Source organism: Rousettus aegyptiacus, unplaced genomic scaffold (assembly GCF_014176215.1).
Source record: "Rousettus aegyptiacus isolate mRouAeg1 unplaced genomic scaffold, mRouAeg1.p scaffold_m13_p_3, whole genome shotgun sequence".
Classification (NCBI taxonomy): Eukaryota; Metazoa; Chordata; class Mammalia; order Chiroptera; family Pteropodidae; genus Rousettus; species Rousettus aegyptiacus.
Window position 1 is genome coordinate 122,542,305 of NW_023416306.1, and position 14,993 is coordinate 122,557,297.

General features: G+C 38.5%; 1 protein-coding gene across 1 annotated transcript in view; it reads left to right on the top strand.

Annotated features, from left to right (window-relative positions):
- Window positions 1–14,993, top strand: part of SCG3 (secretogranin III) — a 35,657-nt gene that overhangs the window by 19,095 nt on the left and 1,569 nt on the right. Inside the window, exons 10-11 of the mRNA XM_016162675.2 lie at window positions 1,514–1,645; window positions 11,514–11,594. Of these exons, the coding sequence (XP_016018161.2) occupies window positions 1,514–1,645; window positions 11,514–11,594 (213 nt within the window). The remainder of the gene's footprint in view (window positions 1–1,513; window positions 1,646–11,513; window positions 11,595–14,993) is intronic.

The following is a 14,993-nucleotide window of genomic DNA, read 5'->3' on the forward strand; positions in this document are numbered from 1 at the left end:
AAAAGTTTTAACATCCAACCATGGGATTAAATAGCTGTACCCTTGGCTATTTTGTAGCCAGTCCCAGCACAGAAATCTGATCTCGATAAGCATTGAAAAGAAATGCAGGTCTTTACTGAAGATTCTCAAGAGGTGGCTGGTGGGATAAGGAGAAGGCTCCATCATAAAACTGAGCAATTTTCCTAAAATTTTTCTTTAGATATCTTCTCCCCCCAACCCCCAGATCACCGCTCTTCCAGATTATTGTCCCTGGTCATCTGTCCACTCTCTGCTGCCCCTTCCGCTTGCTTTCCCCTCACAGGTCTTCTCTCACCTCTGGGATAGTCTCTGCCCCTATTTAGTAGGACTTATCTCCTTCTCTTGGTTTCTTCATTTCTGTATCTCCGCCCATCACCCCACTGTGCAAGGCAAACCCTACCAAGCCAAGCAAAAAAGAGAAAAGTTCTTATACCTTAAAGTTGTGTCCCTGTCACAGAAATTATGCACATATATTTGATGGCATAGTATACAGGCCTTTAAAATGATATTTTGAAGTAGTTTTTAATAACTTATAAGCATACTTCCATAATGATATTAATCAATGACAAAAGCGAGGAACAGAATATTACCACAAGTAGGAAAAATTTATGTATCAAAAAAAAATACAGACCACAGTATTAGTAGTGGATGTTTTACATAATGAGACAATAATTGATTTCTTTTTTTTCCTATAGTAACAATCCTTTTATTAAAAAAAAAAGAGCTTATTATTGGGCTACTTGAATTTCCTTATTTTATTGGCAACAGAGATGCATTACAATTGTTTTCAAGGGATTACTTACTTTAAGGTTCATGATTTTTTAATTTAATATAGGAGTACTAGAAGAAAATACTGTTTTTAAAAAATATATATATATAGTCATTTTTATGTGAGATGTGAACAAGGGTTATCCTTTCTTGACAGCAAGGGTCCAACTCTCTTCCTTGCTTGGGGTGACCAGGGTAAGGGAATATGAAGAATGAGGTAGAAGGAGAGAAGTCTGGCTGTGGCTTCTGAATTCTTAGGTGCTACTCTGAGTAATAGAGTGTTCTTCAAAAATATAGCATCAAGGAGAGACTGGGGAACTACAGAGTTATTTTCATTTGGAATCAAGACTCAAATTTACTTTGGGACCTGACATATCCCACTTGATTGCCTGTGTTAATTAAAGTAAGGAAAATATTTTATGCTCTCATGATATAGTGTGGCAGAAGGAAAGAACACTAAACCAGAATCTGGAAAGCCGGGGCGTTGGCCCAGCTCTACTCCTAACTCAGTGGGTGGCCTTAGGCACATCTGTCCCCTCACGGTTTCCTCTTCTGTGAAATGGGGTGGAGTGAGGGAGTTGCACTAGATAATCATTAAAATCCCTTTCAGCTCATAAAAATAACTTGACATCAAACTGTATCTTTTCAATAACGTTTCTTTCTATGTTAGGAATTAATTAATAAATAGGAAGTAGGGTTATAATAACCATGCACAATCTGATCACAGCACCATTGGAAAAGAATCATGAAGAAACAGACAGTACCAAGGAAGAAGCTGCTAAGATGGAAAAGGAATATGGAACTTTGAAGGATTCCACAAAAGATGATAATCCAAGGGGAAAAACAGAGGAGCCAAAAGGTATAGAATTGATAGCTCTAGGTTGGCAATGAAACTGAGGGAGCAAAACTTTCATCACGCCTGGAAGGGTGATCTGAAAGTCAAACCCCAACAAATATGAGGAATTAACACTAGTGGTATAGAAAAGATTCAGCATGTGGTATCTTTATCTCAATAGCAATCTTTTTTTAAGGTTCTTGAGTTTCCTGGGATGGCAAATTGGTTTTATCTTTTTGATGGTCTTTAGTATACAATGGACTTTTGTGCTTGGGGGAGGAATACTTATGACTATTTGTGCATTGTTTAATGTCCAATTTATAACTCTAGGAATTTATTAAGCAATATTTCTTTAAACACAATTCACACTCCTCTAATAGTCACCTTCTACTTATTCAACAAAGTTATCGAAATGTATGGATTTAATAAAGCAAATTTCCTTAATCATTTACCGCGATTGCAACCTGACAAACACTTTTAAGGACTTGGTTAAAAATCATAAATCAAGTATATCAAATTTCCTTAAATGACCTAAATACCTAAAAGGGCATACTTAAAAAAAAACACATATTATTACAAAACATATGTTTTTATCTTTATTTTTACACATTCCTGTGGTCTGATTTTTACTCTACCTTTGTAAGTCTATGTGATATGAAATTTATAGGATTTTTAGAAACTTTATCATACCCAGGAAGAAAAAGATCAACTTTGTAACAACTTTGTACTCAATGCTTCATAACAACTTAAAACTTGTGAGGTTGCAAGTTGATTTTAGGCCAAGATGTAGGATTTGGTTGCATAGTGCTGTGGTTCAAGCCCCTTTTATTACAAAGTGTGCTAGTTATATCATGGAAAATTAATATCCCTGTCTCTCAGACAGATAGTCTTTTACCGAAACGCATTGTTTTTACCAGAAGTTGTGAACAGATGGCTTAAACCTACCTTATTTTTCATGTCATTATGAGATATTGGCCTCTCTAGTATAATTGGAACTTAAGTCTTATTAGTGTCTCATTAGTGGGGTCATCTAGAGGATTTTTTTCCCCCCTGGCAGCTTGGGGAGTGGGTCATTGCTCTCTCTTGGAGAGTGGGCATGACATTCAGCTAATTTATCATTTGAAAACACACCATCGGATTCTCTTTTCAGTGTTTATTGTGTCTAATCATTAATGGCAATGAACTGATGAACTTTGCTTATTCCTTGCTATAGTACGATTATGTTCATGGCTAATTTTGAAGAGATTGCTTGGCCCACTTGCAGATCCCCAATCTTTCCTGTTCATACAGATAGAAACAGATTTACATTATACTTGATAGACCCAAAATTAACAATGTCTGTGTGTTAAGTAGAAAAGAAACAAACTAGCTTTGTACTCAATGCTTTCTAACTTAATAACAGGAATAAAATTACAAATTATTTCCCTTTTATATTACTACTACCTTTAATACTTTATATTAACTTTTTATATTTATGTATATTGTGCTGCTTGATGATGATGATGATGATGATAATTTTATGCTTACATGGGTATAGCTTGGGTATCCGCCTAAGTTTCTCTTTTTTGTCCTTTTAGCAACAGTGGTTTTTAAAAGTATCTTTGCTCTCCGGTAACAATAGGGTATTCTAGAATCACTCTGAATTTTCCTGTCCCAAGACTTGCAATCAATTCCCCTTCAAAGAGTTCTGGTTCTTCTTTGTAGAAAATACAGAGACCTGAACTTGGGTTATATGGGTTCAAATGAGTTGTGATGTTGGCCAATGGTTATGCTTCTGTTTCAGTTACTGGGACATTTTTGAGACAGAGCATTAAAAGAAAAAATTGTTAAATACGTCGAGTTCATATTGATTTTTCTTATCTTATAAAGTTTTATGCTATTGTGCTCTTTCTTTCTCCAGTAGGAATTGTAAAGACATTCATAATTTTCTCCTATGTCGACAGAGCTGACATATCAACTCTAATTTTTTTGTAGTGGCCTATGTTAAGAAAGGTTATGATGCTGCGCAGTAGAATGATTAATTAATAATGTTTGTCATGGGCATGGGAAGAGGGAATTGGTGATCTACGTGCCATGTTTGCTGACCCTATAGGCCGGTCACACGGCCTTGATACCTCCACTCAGCCCTAAACCCACTTTGGATAAGTGATAAACTTGTCTTTAATATCTTTTGGGAGGAAACTGTGGTAAAATACACATAACATAACATTTACTGTCTTAACCATCCTTAAATGTGCGGTTCAGTGGCATTAAGTACATTCAAAGTTTCATGCTGCCACCACCACCACCTTCCATTTCCAGAACTCTTTTCAGGCAAAACCGAGACACTGTACTCATTAAATAATAACTCCACCTTCTCTCTCCTTCTCCAGTCCCTGGCAACCACCGTTCCATCTTCTGTCTCTGAATTTGATAACTTTAGGTACTTCATTTAAGTAGAATCATACAGTATTTGTCCTTTTGCGGTGGGCTTTTTTGCTTTTAGCATAATATCCTCCAGGTTCATTTATGTTGTAGCGTATGTCAGAATTTCCTTCCTTTTTAAAGCTGAACAATATTCTATTCTATGTATATACCACATTTCTTATCCGTCTATTTGCCTATGGACTGTTGGGTTGCTTTTACCTTTTAGCTATTATGACTAATGCTGCTGTGAACATTGTATTACAAATATCTCCTTGAGAGCCTGCATTCAATTTGTGTGTGGGGGTGGTGTGGTGGGGAGAGATATTCCCAGAAGTGAAATTACTGGATCATATGGTAATTCTATTTAAAATTTTTTGAGGAAACCCTTATCGTTTCCATAGCAGCTACACCCTTTTACTTTTACATTCCATTAACAGGGTGCAAGTGTTCCAATTTGTCTATATCTTCACCAACACTTTCTATTTTCTGGTTTTGTTTTTTGTTTTTTGTTGCCCTCCCCACCCCCACAAAAAAAACCACCCTAATGGATGTGAGGTGGAAGATGAGTGGTAAACCTTTAAAAGATAGCTAGTCAGAAAAAGAATGGTCCTGTGACCTGAGATGGAGCCAGTAATTGGGCAGCAAAGTACTACACATCACCTCAACAGAAACTTGAATCATCTCCTTTGCAAGAAACCCATGCATAACAAATCTATTTTTCTAGAAAACAATAAGCCATCGTCTAGGCCCTTTGACTTGCTGAGGCAGCATGCCCAGTGCTGAAAATGACACCTTATATCACCTTATATTACTGTTCAACTATCCTTAAGAATGGGTGCTGACAGGTCTTTTTGTTTGTTTTAGGAAAGTATTATAAAAAAAAAAAAAAAGGTATAGAAGGAGTTGATTCTTGGTAGGTAGCCCACTATTGCCTATTTAGGATGTGAGTGAAAACTAAGGATGAAATTAGATTTCTTTTCTCATTAAGATTTCCGTCATATAATAATGGGGAGAGAAGAGAGTAAAACTCCGTTTTTTAGTGTTACTCTTTGTAACAGCTCTCCTGAAACATTAGAGGAAAAGTAGGGATTTGGGGCTAAAATTAGTGTCCCCCTCCCCCATTATTTAGAGATTTAATTAGGGATAATGGCCCAGCTATCCCTGACCCTCATTACTCTGTAATAAGGAAAACTGATTCTGGTACAGTTTAGAAAATATCGAACCAAGCTTAAGCCAAGGGTAAATATTTCTTGGGGGGAAAAAATGTAGTTAATCCCCAAAAGGGCGTTATGACATATACCTTTGTGTTCACAGTTGCTTTATTTGTACTTTTTTCAAAGGCTGCTTTGCTTCTCTGTTATAAAACCACTAAGGAAACACCTGTTGTCTCTAGGCAGAAAAATAAAGCATCTGTGTGGATTAAGGTAGGATTGACTGGATTTTCTGAGACATTTATTCAGCAACAAATAAACATTTATTCTGATGGCACACCTGGCACCGTCCTCAGGAAGTAGAGCTACAGAAGGAATTTAAGAACCAATGTCTGCTCTGAGGACTTGAGCAAGCTTTGAAATGACCTAAGAATAATTCTTCTTTTATTATTTTTATTTTTATTACTATTTATGCCTACAGCACCTGGACTTCCAAATGGTCTCCCGTCCCAGTATTAACCAGACCCCTCCCTGCTTAGTTCTGAGATCAGACATCGGGTTTGTTCAGGGTGGCATGGTCATAGACCATGGACTGTGGCTCCACTGGGGCACAAACCCAGGACCTTCTGCATGTAAAGCAGATGTGCTAACCGCTACACTATGGAACCACATCCGAAAATAATTCTTAATTCATGTGTAGGCAAGTATAACACAAGCCATATACATGAACATGTATCTCCTATATTGATGAATCAGGAGTGCGTAAAACGGGCTCCCTTCAGAGAGAAAGTTGGAGGACATTACAGAGTAGAGCAAGGGATGAGATGATGGCCCAACTAAAACGACTTAAGGAATTAATTATAAGCAATATACATTGGCAGGATTATCTATAGGGAGTATATTTCACTCTTGCAATGTGAGGTAATGACCCCATCCAAATACAGCAAATATTTATTAATTTTGCTGAGCATATGCTGGGTCCTTGAGGAATAATAATAATAATAATAGTATCTTACATTATATTACTCTAACTTAACAGAGTTTGTTTACATACATCTCATTTCAGGTAGACAATGTGAAAAAAAAAATCCAATTTAATTACCAATGATGAAAAATGACACATTCACCTTTGACTATAGTTTAGTTAAACTATTTAAAATATTGCTTTCTACAGGGATTCACATTAAGAATAATATTTTTAAATAGTGATTTCTAGTTGGTACAGGTATTTGAATGGTTCAATAATTGTTTCTAAATTTAGGAATGCACCAATAAAATTAAACTTATTCTGATTTCAACCTTATCTATAAACTTGCTTAACTTTTCAAGTCAATTGCTCTCCAGAAACCAAAAATAAAAAGCACTTTAAAACTTCATTCCATGATCTAAGTGTGGCTGTTTTTGCCAGTTTGATGTTTACTCACTGACTTCTGCTCTATGAGTCACTGAAAATCTTTTTTCAAAATCATCCAAGGGATGAGATAAGTACTATAATACCCATAAACTCACCCCCAATGCTATCATTTGTCAAGTTTATGGCCAGATAATGGAATTAGGTTTTAAAAAGTGATCTCCAAGATACCTTTTACCTAAATATCCTATCATTCCTGTATCTTCTTTATAGAAGCTTGAAAAGAGAAGATAGCCTATTTAATTAATAAATTGATAATAAATTGACTAACTCATATGAATGCTCTTATTTTCAAAGCAACATACGAGGAGAAAATGCATGCCTTTATTCAAACCCCAAGGCATTTTTCTAGAAATGTCCAAAAATAGTGAGTCCCGTCTTCTCCCCCGTGAGTCAGCAAGTGTGCCAGGAGCTAAGCGCAGCTGTGGGAGCCCTGCCATCAACACAGGTTTTTCGAGGACAGCAAAAGAGAATGTCTTCCCCTATGCAGAAACTTTGACTCTTCTTTTTAGGATTCACACCTTAATTTACAAAAAGTAAACCAAGCCTCAGAAGATAAAGCAACTAGCACAAGATCTCATAGCCAAAGGGCAGCAGAGCTGAGCTTTGAACTCATGGCCCACCATGCAGTGCTCATCCCCATATTCCAAGCTGCATTTTGGGCACGTAAAATGTCGCCAATGGAAAGACATTCTTGAACTGAATGGCTCTAGGGCCCATGTTGGCCTATATGGTATTAGTATCAGTTCTTTACTTTTATGCAGCTCAAAGCTAATTACACAATCTTTACTACACAGAATTTTAAGCATTATATCAAATTTAATTTTTATAAGGTTTTAAGCATTATATCAAACTGACTTTTCTTTTAGAAGATCTGAGATTTTTAGTACATCTAGTATTCAGTAGGATAACTCTTGATTTCTAGTTGTTTATTTTTTATTTATTTATTTTTTTAAGGGATAGTATATCAGAGTCAGGAAGGATAGCATATCAAGGTCAGGGCAAATTCACACACACATATATATATATATTAAATATATATACACATATATATGTATATATATTAAAAAAGGATATTTCTTTTACAGTGCTGAAAACCAGAATAGCCAGAAAAGCAGGGCTGCCTCTCGACTCTGGCACCCTTCCCATCTGTTTCAGCATATGTTTTAAGGCTTATGCCATATTACCTCAGCCATGAGCTATTTTTTTCCAAAGGAAGCAGAAATAAATTTGAATAAAATAGTCCAACTTTCCAAAGTGGACTCTTATGGGCTTTCAGTGTGCCCTGTGTAAATAAAAGATTTGTTTTATAGCTCCTGAGAAGAGAAAATGTAAATAGGAACCAGCTGTTTCTCCCCAAGAGCAGAGGAACACCTGATTTTATTCTTTTTTTTACCTCGTGCTCCTATAGTTGTGTGCAGGTCCCAATACTGGTGGCGGTGGTTCCCGAACTTTACTCCACATTGGAATCACCTCAGGATTGTTTGGGGGGGGGGTGGAAATGCTACTTGGTTCCTACCCCCAGAAATTCTGTTTTAATTGGTATTGGGAGTGTCCTGGGCATCAGGATTTTTAAAAGCTCTCTGAAGTGACTCTAATGTGCCTTATTGGCCAGTTAGGTAACAACACCACCAGGCACTGTAATCACTCCAGTCTGACAAGTGGATTTTACCCAGCTCCACTTATTGGAGGCTCCAGATTCATTCTGGTTCAAGACCAGGCTCTGACCCTTACTCAATTGTGTCCCCATACGCACATCACTTAACCTCTCTGAGCCTTAGTTCCCTCATGAGTAAAATGGGAATAATATTGCTTATTTTATAGAGTTCTGTGAAGATTAAATGACAGACAGTTAGAATATATTTATAGATATTTAAAAGTGCTTCTGACATAGCCATCATTTAAATTCAGAATTTATTAAATTTTAAGTCTTTCAAATAAAGTTTATGTTTTTGTAAAAAAAGAAAAGAAAGAAATCTATACCATTTATACTTTAAAAATTCTATTTTCTCTAGATTTGAGTCCATGCTCACCAAGAAATCTTCTGATTATGATTTGGCTACTATATACAAAGCTTTCATCCATTCACTCAGTCAGCTAATGTCTATTGAAAGCCTAGAGTCAGGCTTTATTCTAGGCCTGAGAGTACATTGGCAAACAAGAAATACTTCTAAGGGAGGAAAATGTACAATAAAGTTAAATTATATGATATAGTAGAAAGTAATAAGTGCCATGGATAAAAATAAGGCAGAAAAGGAGGATGAGGATTGTTGGGGGGGTTCTATTTTAGAGAACTTTCTAATTATATATGTTATGATCCACAAGATAATAGTTTTTTAATGGATTGCAGTCTAGTTTTCTTTAAGCTGCAGTAAAGTCATTCTCCATTGTGGGTTAATAATGTCAATATAGTAAATAAAATTACTTTTCATGCATTTCATACCTTTTAAAATTAAACACCATTTTTATAGGTAAGTGGCTCCTGCGCAATAAGTAACTTAGCAAGATGATGCTGTCTTAGGTTGGTTTCTCTCCAAAGCAGACCTTGTGAGATTTGGAGTCAAGTAGTTGAATTGGGAAGTGACCCCAGGAAGCACTAGTGGGAAGATAAGTGCTCGAGACAGGTAAGGGAAAGAAGCGAGTACAAGCTGCGTTAATGAGTGGGCTTTAGCTATGGACGCCTGGGGCTCAGTTCTACTAAGGACCCTTGGGAGACTGAGGAATAAGGAAGCTGGGGGTATTTATCTACTGATTTTGTCCCTCATCAGTTGAGGGCCCCTCTATTAACATATTTGGAATCAGGGAGGCGTGAGTGTAGGGAATCAATATGTCTGCTACACTGTGGCAGAAACCTCATATTTCTTTTTTACTTTCCTAATTCAGAATTTTTGATACAGTATTTACAAAGAGACTAAGCTCTGGTTTTCCTTTTCTCAGATAAGCTCTCCACATATCATAGATGAGATTGTGGGAAGAATGCTTCAAACTGTTTAAAAAACAAGACTGTTTTCACACATTCTCAAAAGTTTCAGAAGGCCTAATTACCTATTGTGCTAATGACAAATTTTTATCTATTCATTAAAGCAAGCTTTATGAGAGCCAGTAATTTGGTTTAAACTCTTTAAAAATTATTAAACTGCGTTCTTTAGAAATAGTCTGCACTAAGATATCTTTTCTTGTTCAAAATGCCTTTTCTAACTGAATTAACTTGCAATAGAGAACACTGTTTTTATGTCACCAAATCCAGCTGACCTTCTCAGCAAACAGGAAACAGACAATGAAAATCTCTGTGTCTGTCGTGCTATAATTATATAACATCAGCCAGGAGAACATTGGCCTTTCACATGCTCTAACGTTTTTAAAAACAAAGCAATGAAATCAATGCCTTTCTACGCAGGCAATTGAAGGGAAAGGGTCTGAAAATTGTAGATCCCATCTCTTGTCCACTTTTTGCCCAAGAGCTTCTCTATGCTTCTTTGGGGACCAGATAACATGGAGCTCCAGTGATGAGGTAGGAGTGGGCTTGTAAGATCCGGAAAAAAGATGCTCAGGAAGTCACTTAGGTAAATGCAATGGTGGAAATTGGAACATTGTCAAATCTTAAGGTAGTGTTATTATCCATGGACTGTAGGCAGATGTACCCGGCTGGGTTCAGACCTGGATCTACTACTTACTAGCCATGTGATCTTCAGCAAATCACTTTTTATCTCTCTATGCCTCACTTTCTTCATCGGTAAAATGAGGATGAAATAGGGCTGCCTCAAAAAGTCATTGTGAAGATTACAAGCGATAATGCATTTTGGAGCACAAGGCACAGCCCTTGGCACATTAAAAAGTACACAGTACAGGTAGTTCAACCAAGAGGTCTGGGCAGTAGACTAGAGGTAATAGGGTCAAAGGAGACTCAGAATGGGTGGTCACCACACTGAGCCTTGGCAGCTATTACTATTACAGAGGGCCTGGACTTCGAAAGCCTCTTTTCTTAGGCCATCTTGTACTCTCCAGACCAGCTGTTCTCTTGATGCAGACACTGAGCATTGGGGACTTCACCCGGTTAAGGGAATGGTTGATTTCTTTGAGACAAAACAAGGGTACATGAGCGTTCATATCTGAAGACAGGTGTTATCTTTCAGATAGGACAGGCAGCAGCAACTTGGCAAGACTATAGTTCAAATTCCAGCTGTTATTTCCTGTGTGGCCTCAGGCAAGTCATTTAGCCTCTCTTAGCCTTAGTTTCCTCATCTCTAAGTTGATGATAATACCCACTTTTCAGGCAACAAGGCGTGTAAAGGCCATCAAACAGCAGGTCCTTCAGTAATGCTAGTATTCTCTCATCACACTTGAGGCCCATAGGAGACTGTTTCATATCCAGGGGAATTTTACTAGAATGAGTTCTAAGGCACACCATGTAACTTGAAATCTAAACCTTGAAAGAGCAGCCTAGGTCTCCTCTTCATCTGGGTTTTTACACACTCCCTACCAAAATAGGGCAGACGACTTGCATAGCCGCTTATATACAAAGCCACAAATTTGGAGTTACTTAACATCGCTTATTTGGTGATGGATTCTTTTAAGAATCTGCCATTCTGATTCAAGTCTTGACCTAACAGAGTTTCTCAGTTTGGAAAGACCATCCCTAACCATATATGACCCAATCTAAGAACTGTAAGGACCTACCTATCCAGTAAGTTGAATCAAAACTCTGCTATGCCAGGACATCGAACTAGTTGTTTGTGTGGGGGTATAATGGCTTTTGACACTTACCAGCTCGGTCCCTTCTCCTGGAATCTTATTAGGGATACCACCTGATGAGTGCTTGATAATTCCAATACTCGTTTATTGTTTTAAACATAAGTGTGGTCTTTAAAAAAGAGACATAATGATATTTTATGAATTTCTGATATGGGTTCTCTGCCTTTTCCAGGGAAAACAGAAGCCTATTTGGAAGCCATCAGAAAAAATATTGAATGGTTGAAGAAACACAACAAAAAAGTAAATAAAGAAGGTAAGGTTTAGTGTGGTTATAAATTGCAAGCTTCACTCATTTGGCAGGGGCTCTTATTAAGTAAAGATTCCCGCAATCAAATTGGGCCAAAGTCTTTCCAAGCACAGAAAGACTCTAGCGCTTCTTGGATGCAGAATAGAACAGAACCACCATTTGTCTTATTTTTTCGAACCAGCCTTTCAACCAAAAGCCTTTTGTTTTCTTTTCTTTGACATTTTATGATGAAAAAAAAATGTCAAACAAAAGTAAAGAGACTGGGTGGTCGCCACACTGAGCCTTGGCTGCCTGGATGTAAATGAATCCCCATATATCCATTATCCACATTCAATAATTATCAACATTTTGCCAATCTTATTTTGCCTACTCCCCCCTCTTTTCTGGGGGGTAAAAAAAAAGGCATTTTCTGAGCACACATTGGGTACACCCTGCAGAAACAAAAGCAGCCACCCTCTCACGTAAAACACAGAAGCATTTTCTGTTTTGAGTGCCAGAAATGTGAACCACAGTAAAATGCAGCCGGCCTGCAGTCCCCCCTCACCACCTCAAATTGCTCAAGGCATCAATAAAGCACTGTTGGCCCTGTTTGGTGCTGTCATAGAGGGGTGTGGTGGTGCAAAGGAAGCGAGAGGAGAGGGCACATCTCCCTCCTTACGGAGACAGAGATCTCTGGGAGAAAGGGCTGCGCAAAAGCCTTCCCTGGAAAGGTAAGTGAGGAGAGATGGAGGCAGAGGGAAGGCTGTGTGCCAAGACATAAAGGGACAAAAGAGAGTGCTGCATTCTGGGAACTGGAGCAGCCATTCCGTTCCCCAGGAAAACTAGGCGTCTGTGGAGAGGACTCGCAGACGGGGCTAGGAAGGTGTGCATAAGCCAGGTCAAGAGGTTTATGTACCCTGCAAAGGTTTGTTTTAGCTGGAGGAGCCTAAACGAGGGCTTACTTAAGTCCTGAGAACTCAGATAAGAACTGAGAAATCTGTCTGGCAAGCAGTGCAGTTACATATTGAAAAAATAAGACCCCAGAAGGCTGAAGAGAGATAGCAAGCGAAGATCTAGAGCAGAAATGATGGGGCTTAAGCAAAGGCGAGCGGAAAAAAATTTTAAAAAGAAAGAAGAAACTCGAGAGCTACCTGGAGAAAAAGGAGTCTAATATGATTCCCAAGTGTCTGACCAGAGCAGTTGCAAAGTGATGCTTTTAAAATGAGACGAGCAGCGCTTCTTAAACTTTAAAGTGCGTTCCAATCACATGCCCAGGTGACACCACTAAATCAGAAACTTGAGAGGCAAGTTTCTTTAAACCCCCCACCTTTCTACTGTGCAGCCAAATTTGAGAACCACTGAGATACAGCACAGTGGGAAGAAGTATTTTCAGCACCACTTTAGCCTGTGGCCTTGCAAGTTGAGCAAGATGGAAGCTATCATCAGATCTTCGCACATGTCCATTTTATTTCACTCAACATGATGTGAATTACCAGGCTGTCAGTTCCATTAAAATTCACATGAACCATATTTCATCAAATCTGTCATTGATTGGGAGACATACCATTGTTTTATGTACTACTAAGAAAGAAAAATTCTAACATGCCATCAATGACTGAAAGACTTTAAAATCAAAAACATGTATCTTAAAATTAATGTAATACAATAGGTGCCAAAATGCTTTCTGAAACCAATGTAAATTGTATGGCTCAACAATATGGACTGTTTGTTATTTCTTTCACTGATGAACATGTAAATCAGACTCCTGGTCATAACCAGCAACATCCTGCAATTGAATCTTTTACTTCTAGAAGCAATCAACCTAATGAAGTGTGGGACTCTGGTGTTTGCTTACCCAAGGATCTGTGAGCAAACCTCAGAGTGACAGAGTCGAGTTTGCTGCACCCTTCTGCCTCCAGAAATTGAGGGTGACATGCAATACACCCTCCTGAAGGCAAGAACAGAGAGCTCTTCCTCCACTGCCTTCACATTTGCTCTGCTAGACTCAAACCCTGTGGGTATATAGGTCCTAGGGCCATGCAGTGGCTGCAGCTGTATGAGCAGAAAATCTTACTATTAGTTCTGATCTTTCTTAACCTCTGCTGATGCCCTTTGTTTTGCAGGGGACTGGGGAACTTGAATCTCCCTCCTAAATCCAGGAAAGAAAAGTCCATGTGATGTGATAGAGAGGATGATGATAAAATCTTGTGCAGCCATAAACTAAAAACATCTGTACTTTAAAAAAAAAAATGAATCACAGCCCTTATCTCTTTTGAGCCTAGCAACCCTAAAACCTCTTTTGACATTAGCAAGGTGGTTACTGATGTACACTCTTACCATCAGCTAACAGCCTTTCCTCTGCACCAGCCTGGTTTCCCTTGTCACACAGTGTCATAAAGATGCAGTTTTTCCATTTCAAAAGAAAGCACAATATTTTCCTATTTGTCCATTTCCTGTTTGTCCACCTGGACCTCTTTATATCTGTCCTTGGGAGTTTGCCTTTTGTTCCACTAAAGATGTTGACCCTGCAACCAAGTCCGAAGGGCGATTATTAAATGTGAACCAATGATAATCAAATGGTGCCTCTTTGTGCCCTACTAGTCAGTCAGGAATCAGCTTATAAGTTGAGCTTGGTTCTCTATTTTGTGCCTGAAGAAAGGGAGAGTCAAAAAACAATAACAAAAAACCCAAGCACTAACTGAACATGTGTTCTGCACATGTTAGATGCTCCACATGCACTACTTCAAGGTCACAGAGTAGTCAAAGCAGTGACTGGAGACAGACCTGGGTTCAGAACCGGACCCTCCCATGACCTAAGCATGCAACTTACCTCCTCTGTCTTGTTTCTTCATCTCCAAAATGGGGATTCTTCATCTCTCATGGGGTTTTATGAGGAGCAGAACAGATGATGGTTGTAAAGTGCTCAATGCCAAGAATTCTCTCTTTAATCCTCATGGCTGTGCCCTACTGGGGAGCAAATTCTCTCCTTGGTGGAGGGGAAACAGCTCTCTCTAAGCCTCAGTTCATCTTCATATGATAAACACCTGGTGCTTCTGGGGAGTCCATCATATTTAGTTTTTCTTTCATGCAGGGGCTTAAAGACTCCTGAGGTTATATTCAGGCTAGCTAAAGGGGTCGTGGAATGTTGAGCTTTCGTACCCCACTCCTTCCTTTCTCTTCCCTTTACAAACTGATGGAAGGCAGGGATCTGGTCCAGGGGCTGCTAACAGCCAAGACAGATGACATTGTCCTCAAGGAACTCAGCCTCAAGCAATTTGCAACCTGGAAAGGTCTCCCCAAGTGCTCTATGGTGTGGAAAACCCACATTTCCAACCATGAAGGGGTGTGTCATCAATTTTAGTACCGCCATAGGATATATTGTACGTAGCCATTAAAATAATTTTTCTGAAGAATATTAATGCTCAC